This window comes from Primulina huaijiensis, chromosome 17 (genome assembly GCF_012295235.1).
Source record: "Primulina huaijiensis isolate GDHJ02 chromosome 17, ASM1229523v2, whole genome shotgun sequence".
In the NCBI taxonomy this organism is placed as follows: Eukaryota; Viridiplantae; Streptophyta; class Magnoliopsida; order Lamiales; family Gesneriaceae; genus Primulina; species Primulina huaijiensis.
Window position 1 is genome coordinate 4,701,695 of NC_133322.1, and position 10,192 is coordinate 4,711,886.

Below are 10,192 nucleotides of genomic sequence, written 5' to 3' on the forward strand. Positions count from 1 at the left end.
ACATTTGCAATAGGTTTAGATAAATTTATTATATATAAAATAATGAAATTAATAACTCCATTTCACTCTACCTAGAATCATAAGCTAGTATAGGAAAACATACACCGAGAATAAGTAACCAATAAATGTCACAAATTATCCCGACAATAAGAGTTAATGATCTTGATCGCAATTTCGCTATGAGCCCTCGTATATTTGTTCAAAACTTATACATATGTTGTCAAGATTTTTGATATTTTATTTTGATTCAAGTTGATATAACAACGGTTCATATTGACATCGGTGGAAAATGTATATTTTAGTATGTTGATTTTGTGATTCGTTGGAGGTCCTATGTAAACATGTTCATTGTGTTGCTGTAGATTTCACATTATGTATACATATGACCTAAAAATTGAACGAGTAAACTTTTTTTTTATTCATTTAAGTTTTTGTTGCAATCAGACCAAATCTAAAAGTGTCCAAATCTGCCAAATCCGAAGACATCTTTTTTGAAACAATCATGTGAAAATTCATAACAATGTACTTGGTCATAAAATATGTATTTAGGTTAGGCATATTGATTTCACAATGTTTGCATTGCCAAGTGCTCCACGGAGAGCCAGTGTAAATCATCCGACAAGTTCATCAAAGCATCCTTATTCCTTTCATTCAGGTAAAAAAAACAAAAGACAAAAACCAAAACAAAGCCAATACTTTAGGAGAAGACGAAAAAAGTAGTCTTATAGCAGACAAATTGGTCTAATTGTATTTACCATCTTTGTTAGATATCGAAAAACAGCAAATCCACTATGTTAAATTAATGGGATTTTGCAATCCCATGTTTTAAAGAAATCAGACATATTTGTCCCATTTGAAAAAGGTTCAACACAAAAATCACTATATCTTAAGTTTGTCGTCATCTAGAACTGACATTTTCCAACATATTTTTCCTTTCTGGTGATGATAGAAGAAACCAAGTGTACTAGGAAGATCAGCAGCAAAAATTTAGCAAAAAATAACAATATTACAGGTTGATCATTGATGTCAATAGTATTGTACTCATAGAAGGGCCAAAGATCAGACAGAAATCCATTTCTGCCAGCCCTTTCAATATGCAGTAGAAAACAAATAGATAGTACATCATCTCTCCACTAAGAAAGTTTTATCTAGCGAGGCAGAGTCAATCATTTTGTTTAACTCTAAATCAGAATATTGAGTTCTGGATCCGATGCTAATGTGAAACTCATTTTGGCTTCTTGTTCAAACGGTGTAATGCTGCTGGATGGTCTCAATGTCGAGCCCTTTAAGCTTCACGACTGATTCAACGTGTCCCTTAAGTGTATGCAACTCCCTTAGCCTGTTGCAAATGCGAAAAAGCAGGTCATGTTTTCGTTACATGTGCAATGTTTGCTTGAAAGAATTGAGCAAGAGCAGATCAATATCTATGTACCTTGCTATTTCAGCTCTCCTCTTGGCTTGTTCTGCGATTTCGGACAGTTCCCTGTAGCTGCTCTTCTCATTGAAAATATTTGAAGCTTCCTGTGTTTGGAGGCCGTGTAAAGTTCTTTGAGCAAGAGCCCATTGTGCTTCCCTCTCCTCTTTTCCATAATCTTTCTTGGTTGAGAAAGCGATCTATTTCAAAGAAGAAAAACTAAAAATATTAAGATTGTATGGACGGTGATAGAAGTGTAACTTAAATCTTTTAACTGTTAAAAAGCCAAATAACAGCATTTTGGAGAAAGGTTTCATGTTCTACAGAAATTGTTAACATATATATATACCTTGTTGTCATACAAGTTCTGCCAAGCCTTTCCACTTAAGATGTAACGGATAGCAAACTTCATCAAGTCGAGCGGCACATAGAAAACGATACTGTAAAGCCAGATTACACCAGCCCATCCCCAACCACATCCTTTGATTCTGGCAAACTCCCAGTCGGCATACACGGCTACGAGAGTAGCAACCTATGCAAACAAATCGGTTTTCCAAGGGTTAAAGTTCAGACCATTTTAACAAGACATGTTTTCTAAGTTAAGTCTAGGATAGGTAAATGTTACCAATTGTGCAATGACGAAAGCAGTCAATAACAGAAGTCCAGGGCGTTCAACAAATGACCAACTGCGTGACCTGGTCACGAAAATGAGGGCTTGGCTAACAATACTAACTTGTAAGTATAGAGCAGCCATCATTTCGTACTCATTGTCTCGAATATTTTTAACTCCAAATTTGTCCTGAATAGCCCGAAAAAAATGTTTTAACCGTGGATGCAAAAACCACAAAAAAAAAGTATTAAATTAAGGCCAGATTGATTCATTACAGGGAAGAAGTCGGTCTTATGCATCAGCCAGAAGAATATAACAGTCATTAATGCAAGGTAACCTCCAAGTACTATGCCAGTGGCGAAAATCTCCTTCAATTTCCAGCTATCAGGCAACGGAGATGGCTTCACCCTATCTTTTGAGATGGTCATAATTGTACCTAAGTAACAAGATTTATTAATTTATATTCCCAAGTTTTTTGGAAAGAAAAAATTGAAAAAATGGACGACATTGGAGAAATTGGAATACATAATCTAACAAGTTACCATCATTAAGGATGGCAATGATCAAAACCATGAAGGGAGAGAAATCGAACTTCCAAATCAAGGCAATAAGCATGAAACCAAACTGCAAACAAGAATTGAATGATATGAGGACCGAAAATATCAAAAGTAGTATAGATCGTCAAATGCTACAATCAACTTACCACGATACGGATGGTGATTGAAACTGCATATATCTGCAAAACAGAGATGAATAACACTTTAATTTGCATTAGTCTCATCACCTATCTAAAGATTACCGTATATCTTCGACATGATTATTTTATGATCGAGTAAAAGATATCCTTTCACGTTCATTCTAATATACCTACATTTATATAATGGGGAATTATAATTTTCTAAATTAAGAGTGATTAATGGAGTTTTAGTCTTTTAACATTGCGTTGTAGATGTGAGTGATTATGGTCAAACCACATAAATCTTGCACTGTATCACATTCTCTCTCACCTGAAGTTTTATGATCTCAAAATTCAACAATTTGTTGCATACTATTGCGTAGACAAAACAGAAGGAAAACGAGTGAAACTAACTGTGTAATTCTTCATTCTTTGGAAAATAGCTCTGCTCGTCAACACTGCACTAATGATGACACTAAGCCCAGGTTCTGTCAGCACGATGTCGGAAGCACTTCTTGCAGCATCAGTAGCATCAGCAACAGCAATCCCAATGTCTGCCTTCTTTAGAGCAGGGGCGTCGTTGACACCATCTCCTGTCATTCCAACAATGTGCTTTCTCTCCTGCAACTTCTTCACTATTTCATATTTGTGCTCTGTAATGGACAAAAAAATGCAGTATATTTCCATTTCTTAGAGTTGAAAACAGAAGAAATTATTAGAGTCAAATACAACTTCAAAAATCAAGAAATGTGAAAAATCACCAACCTGGAAAGACCCCAGCAAAACCATCTGCCTTCTCAATCAATTCTTCTACAGGAAGGCCAGCGATAGACTCATCCTTGTGTTGCCCGAGTAACGAAGCTGATGGATACATGTTTACTCCCATCCCAAGTCTACGTCCAGTCTCCTTAGCAATGGCAAGTTGATCACCTATATCAGAGAAACATTAACGATTGAGGGATATATTTAGAAGAAAAAAATTGTGGCTTCAATACGGCAGCATATCCTTGGTGATGAATCATTAACTTACCAGTAATCATTTTGACATTTACACCAAGATTTAGTGCCCTGCGGATGGTTTCTGCGCTATCGTGTCTCGGTGGATCAAAAAGAGATAGGAGCCCAACAAATTGCCATGGAGCACCGTGGCTCTCCTTTGTCTTTTCTGGAACTTCCTGCAAATATAAAAACATTTGTTCATGATAAACACACGGTTACATATGGAAACTTCGACATTCGTGCAAGCAGTTTTAAAACAAACCTGTCTGGCAACAGCCAAGGACCGTAGCCCACGCTCAGCAAATTTATCAATTACGCTGTGAACTTTTTTCTTCAAGTCTTCCTTGCAATTGCACAGAGTCAAAATCTGATTCAAGAAAAACGGGAAAAACAAAGAAAAAGGATACTTAGTATGATTTGGTAAACTGCAAGTATAATACCCCCAATGTCCTACATCAAATTATTCTAGCAACTTGGATTAAATTTCTCAAAGAGTGTGGACAAATACGAAGTATTTGTGAGCGGAGCCTTTTTATGCACTGTAATGCTTGTGTGGACCGATGGACTCCATAGTGGCAGCAGACCATGATATTGAATTAAAAAAAAGAAAGAAAAGTGTACCTGTTCAGGAGCTCCCTTGCTGGCACGATGCCAATTCCCATCTGAATCAGTATAAGTCAAAGCCGTCCTCTTATCCACAGGGTTGAAGGGGAAGAAATGCAACTCCTTGATGCCAGCTCTAGCCTGAAAATAAAAAACATGTTCTATTTTATCAATCCGCAATTTTGAACACTTAAACTTTATAAAAGATGTGTACCTCTTTTGGATCAGCAAGCGTGCCAACAATGGCAGCATCGATAGCATCTTGATTTTCAGTTCTCGAAGCCCTAGCAGCAAGAAGCAGAACAAGATCGGGATCCACACCTTTTGCAAAGACCTCAATCAAGCTTTTATCGACAGTCAACTTGTTAAGAGTCAAAGTTCCAGTTTTGTCACTGCACAAGACGTCCATTCCTGCCATTTCCTCAATGGCAGTCATTCTCTTTGTGATGGCACCTTGCTGTGATAGCCTGTGGGATCCAATAGCCATCGTCACAGACAAGACGGTGGGCATAGCGATCGGAATGCCTCCAATCAAGAGAACGAGGAGATTGTCGATACCCTTCCTATATGGCCTGTGCTGAATCGGGTACATCACGATTATTTCGGCCAGCATACCAATGGCAATCGAACAAATGCAGAAGTTACCGATTGCAGTGAGAACTTTCTGGAAGTGTCCCACTTGGTTCGTACTGTCCACAAGATGAGCCGCTTTCCCGAAGAAGGTGTGGACACCAGTGGCAATGACTACAGCTTCGATTTCACCTTGTTTACAAGTGGAACCCGAGAAAACTTCATCGTAAGGATTCTTGGTTACTGGAAGGGATTCTCCAGTGAGGGCTGATTGGTCAATCTTTAATGGATCGCCTTCAAGCAAACGAGCATCGGCAGGGACAATGTCTCCCAATTTGATACTTACTATATCTCCAGGAACCAGAATGGCAGCTTCCTGCTCGCTCCATTGACCATCCCTGAGGACCTATTTTCAAGAATCCATCCAAAACAAGAAGCCAATGAAGTTTTTTCATGGTTTGATACATCATCCGACTTATTCGTAGGAGTATTCGCTTGAATCTCCTATATATATTTGAAAACTAAATATATAATTTGGAAGTAGAAGTGAGGATACTCCAGAGATACCAAAAACGAAATCATCGATCATAATCAACTCCGTCCATGAAAATCAAGTAACAAGCAATTATTTTAACATTAATCAAGACCCATTAGCAGGAAACTCCATGGTTTCCCATCATTAGAACGTAAGATAGGTTAATTTCATTCCTTGGATAAGAGACATTATTATTTTTAACTATCATACCTTAGTTTTAGGAGCAAGACCGGCCATAAGGGCCGCAGCAGCGTTTCCGGCATTGTTCTCTTCTATGAAACTGATAGTAGAGTTGATAACGAGCAAGCACACGATACCAACAAAGTCTTGCCAATCCGGCGGTTTGCCACCTCCATTAGCGAGAGCAATCGCCATGATAGCTGCAGCTTCCATAACCCATGAGAGTGGATTCCACATAAAACCAAGGAACTTGAGAATTTTGCTCTCCTGAATCACCAGGACACAAATTATGAAATTCATATGTAACCCAAGTGTTAATATATCCAAGGGAACAAAACTTGTTGAAAGAGAGATACCTTCTTCTCTTCCAATTTGTTGGGTCCAAAAATTTGAAGCCTTGTGGCTCCTTCTTCAGAACTCAGCCCTTCACGGGTACATTTCAACTGCTCGAAAACTTCCTCAATCGGAACTTTTTCCTGTTATTTGGTGGAAAACAGATACATAGAGTTAATGATTCTCACATGATCATATATTTGTGGTTCTTAAAACCATCATAAGACATGTTTAAAATCGTTCAGCCATATAAAAATATGATGGTAAATTCTTTCTTCATAAACTTCTAATATCTTCATCATCACTGGGAAACATGATTACTCGACAGCATCATATTCTGTTCAAAAACAAAAATATATAACTTCTAAGTTGCTTATACCATAGTTAACAACTATATCTCATATTAAGTTCAGCTTCCACCTCGATCTCATCAATCGTATTATCTTGGTCTTCCCTCTCCTACGTAGCATCACATCCATCCTCACAAATGTCTTCGAAGTTGAACGTTACTAAATGTTCAAAAGGTGCATTTGTAATATCTTCTTCAATTACAATCCATCCTACATTTGTTCTAATACATCAATTATCTAGCTCATGTGATGAACTTGTTATCTGAACAGCGTGTTAATATTAACTTTCTTTCCATATTTTAAAGATGAAGTTGAACACTAGATTTTCAATTATGTATTCAAAATCACAAGAAGTTTCGATCATCGATATCTTTCGTTTTCGCTTTCGAAAAAATGATTTCTCCGGCCACGCACCGAATGCAAACAACTATTTACAACTATGCTACACATCTACATGATCATCAAAACATTTATTATGTATTCATATTTATTTAGCTTTCACCATTATATAAAACAAGACACAGGATACTCTGCATGCTTCACGAGGAAGCTGACTTTTTGTGAAGACTGGGCCCGAATAGATTTACTAGCCAGTCAAAATGTCTTAAATTCTGCATGCTTCACACGGAAGATTCGACGTGAACTCCACGCGCCAAAGTGGGGATCCAATACCACCCCTACCCCCTACCTACCCCGCTAGTACATCAAATGCGTTGATGAATACGCCCAACAAAGAAAAAGTGTCGCACCCTAACTTATTATCGTACCCACAAGTGCGTTGAAAGAAAATAAAATTATAGACTTATATATAAAAGTTTCATTTATTTGGAAAAAAATAATTTACAGCAGTACACATATATTAATTTTTTTTATAATGTTAAAAATAATACAGATTATTTTTTTTAGAAGATTTTTTCTCGACGTCTATGATACTTTATAATATAGGTGGTTTTGGACTAAGAATGACATGATCGTTTAAATTTAAATAAAATTGAAATATTTTTGTGATAACTTCGATATATTATATTAAATAATAATTATTATGATGATTCCATTAAAAATCTTTACAATATAAATGAGTAAATATAATCTAGAGGAAAATAATTTTAAAAAATGGATAAATAAGAGTTCATTTGATTAATGTCATCTCCAACTCAAAACTCTATTTTAAAATAGTGTAATTTCTGTAACAAATACAATATTCATCTTCAACTCATCTATTTCAAATCTTATTCTAAAAAAAAAAATTCTTGTAATATTCTTTTTTATTTGATTTATTTAAATTTATTTTATTTTTTGAACCGAATGTAGACATTATTCAACCCATCTATTTGATTTATTTTAATTTTTATGTTTAAATATCTAATTATTAAAATAATATAATAAATATTATACTATTATTTAAATANATTTTTACTTCTAGTTTATTTAAAATTTAAAACAAAAGCACTTTTTAACATTGATTCAAACGTTAAATTCACTTCTTTTTTTAATAATAATAAAAAACATGATTTATTTAAGTGTTATTTTAACCTACGAATTCAATAAATCTCGATCTGAAAGTTGAAAACTAAAAAGAACCAAAGTTGGCGTGACATAAAAATGAGGAAACAGTTAGAAAACAGAAATTCGGAAGAGCTAAAAGTACCACGGAACCAGTACAACAAAATTGACCCTTCAATATTCAATTAAATTTTTTTAAAAAAAAATAATTAATTTATTTTTCTGAAATATTATAAAATTCATAATAAACATCAAAAGATTAGGATTTACTTTTTATTAATTTCCCAAAGGAAATTAATTGCGTATGGCCAAAATAAAATCTTCCGAAAAAAGTTGGATTTTTTTTTTTCTTGTTCAGTTTACACACTACTAAAAGATAGTGAGCCAATATCATAACTTGCCGCATCATTAACCACCGAATCTTCATTTGAAAACAAATTTTCATTAAAAAAAAATTTAATTTATTTGTGATATAGATACAATTATCATCATATCTCATCTTCTGAGTTTCTTTCTTTTTAAAAATTTTTTTTTAATGCATAAAAAACATTATAATTTAATGAATCCTTGTTTATGATATAGATACACGTATGTGTATATATAGATATGAGATTTTTATTCCGCAAAATCATGGAACAGATCTTGGTATACTGATGAAAAAAGAAGAGGAAAAAATGGAAGAATCGATCGGCTCCCGGAGAATGCGTGAAAATATTATGCAGACTTGAAACAAAAATGCTTCGAAATACGTTAATTTTTGTAAGCAAAAAAGAATTTGATAAGAAATATTTACCAGATCAACAGTCTCATTCTTGATTTCTTCGAGGCTCAGAGCTTTATCGCCGCCCATCTTCGGAATCTCACCTCTGCTGCTGCAGATTCTAATACAGAAGAAATGAGAGAGATTTTGGGGCTTTTTATAAATAAAGAAAAAAAAATTATTGGGAGGCAAAAATTAAATGCTTAGTGAAATCATTGAATAATGGTTCTATTGTGTGTCTATATGTATGTATATATATAATACCGAGGAAAGGGAAGTGTTTGGCTCTCCTAAGCTCGAGGAGTTTTTTGACATACTTTTATATATCTATATTATATGAGTAGGTATTTTGTAAGACGATCTCACGAATCTTTATCTGTAAGACGGATCAACCCTACCGATATTCACAATAAAAAATAATACTCTTAACATAAAATTTAATACTTTCTCATGGATAACTCAAATAAAAGATAAGTCTCACAAAATACGACCCGTGAGACTGTCTCACATAAATTTTTGCATATTTATATATAAAGTTGATACGTTAACACTTGATATAAATATCTATGTGAACGTCAATTGATATGAAGTTTATCTATTAATCATATAATATGTCTTCTCGACATGGTTTCGTGCTCATTTCTATAAAATTATATATATAAATTTTGATATGTTATTAATAAATTATGTTTATTTATGTGTTTATTATTGAGATCACGTTCATGTTTTAGATGACAGAAGTGATGGAGATTATTGTTAATTTTATTATTATATTATAATGTATATGTGCGCCGAAAACTCTTTCAAGTGCCCTATTGTATACTTTATTTTCTTTTTGACATTATTTAAAATCGTGTACGGAAAATAATAATATGTAATTTGTTTGTAATTAATTAAGTGGTGACTTTAACAAATAACATAATATAATAATAATAATAATAATAATAATAATAATAACAATTAATAAATAAATGTCTGAATCACTAGGTTTTTTCCTCTTCTAGTATTGTTCTTTTTGAGCAGGGTAATTAAGGGGTGAACACACAGGTGAAAAGATGTGGAGGTCGGTTTGGCGACTACCTAATAAAGATGAGATGAAATTAGATTAATTAAAATTTGGTATGTTGGACGATGACAAATGTCGTTGTATATTCAATCGCTGTTTTTGCTATTTTCTCCTCATCCAATTTCATGTAGGAGAATGAGAAATTTCCTCTATGGTTAATTCATCTGTAACGAACAAGATTTAACCGTCAAAAAAAATTGACATGTTCGTTGAACTATTTTATAATTTTAAAAATATTATTTAACAGTTCAACATTTATCTATTCATTTTATTTTTGAGTAAGTCTTTTGTGAGACGGTCTCACGAATTTTTATCTGTGAGACGACCGATATTCACAATAAAAAGTAGTACTCTTAGCATAAAGAGTAATACTTTTTCATGAATGACCCAAATAAGATATTCGACCCACGAAATTGATCTGTGAGACCGTCTCACAAGAGTTTTTGTGTTTATCTTTTACATAGATGACATTTGTTACTATCTGTTAGTATATGATTATATAAATTATATAGGTCTGGAAGGAGTCATATATTTTTGTGTATAATTACAATTTTGTCTTATAAATATGATAGTTTAATTTAATTGATGGGGGG

General features: G+C 33.9%; 1 protein-coding gene across 1 annotated transcript; it reads right to left on the reverse strand.

The window, feature by feature from the left end:
• Positions 1 to 946: 946 nt before the first annotated feature.
• On the reverse strand, positions 947 to 8,771 carry LOC140963624 (plasma membrane ATPase 4-like). Its single transcript, XM_073423014.1, has 16 exons — positions 8,567 to 8,771; positions 5,944 to 6,063; positions 5,618 to 5,854; positions 4,517 to 5,278; positions 4,321 to 4,443; positions 3,962 to 4,066; positions 3,731 to 3,875; positions 3,466 to 3,630; positions 3,115 to 3,353; positions 2,728 to 2,760; positions 2,567 to 2,648; positions 2,300 to 2,460; positions 2,040 to 2,213; positions 1,764 to 1,946; positions 1,433 to 1,614; positions 947 to 1,339 (listed from the first exon to the last, which is right to left on the reverse strand). The coding sequence occupies exons 1-16, from the start codon at positions 8,621 to 8,623 to the stop codon at positions 1,243 to 1,245; spliced, it is 2,865 nt and encodes a 954-aa protein (XP_073279115.1). The 5' UTR covers positions 8,624 to 8,771; the 3' UTR covers positions 947 to 1,242.
• Positions 8,772 to 10,192: the final 1,421 nt, after the last annotated feature.

Coding starts and splice junctions, on each gene's coding strand:
- LOC140963624 (XM_073423014.1), bottom strand. CDS start 8,623: ATGGGCGGCGATAAAGCTCTGAGCCTCGAAGAAATCAAGAATGAGACT. Junction 3,354..3,465: donor TTTTGCTGGGGTCTTTCCAG/GTTGGTGATTTT, acceptor TGTCCATTACAG/AGCACAAATATGAAATAGTG. Junction 1,615..1,763: donor AGAACTTGTATGACAACAAG/GTATATATATAT, acceptor TCTTTGAAATAG/ATCGCTTTCTCAACCAAGAA.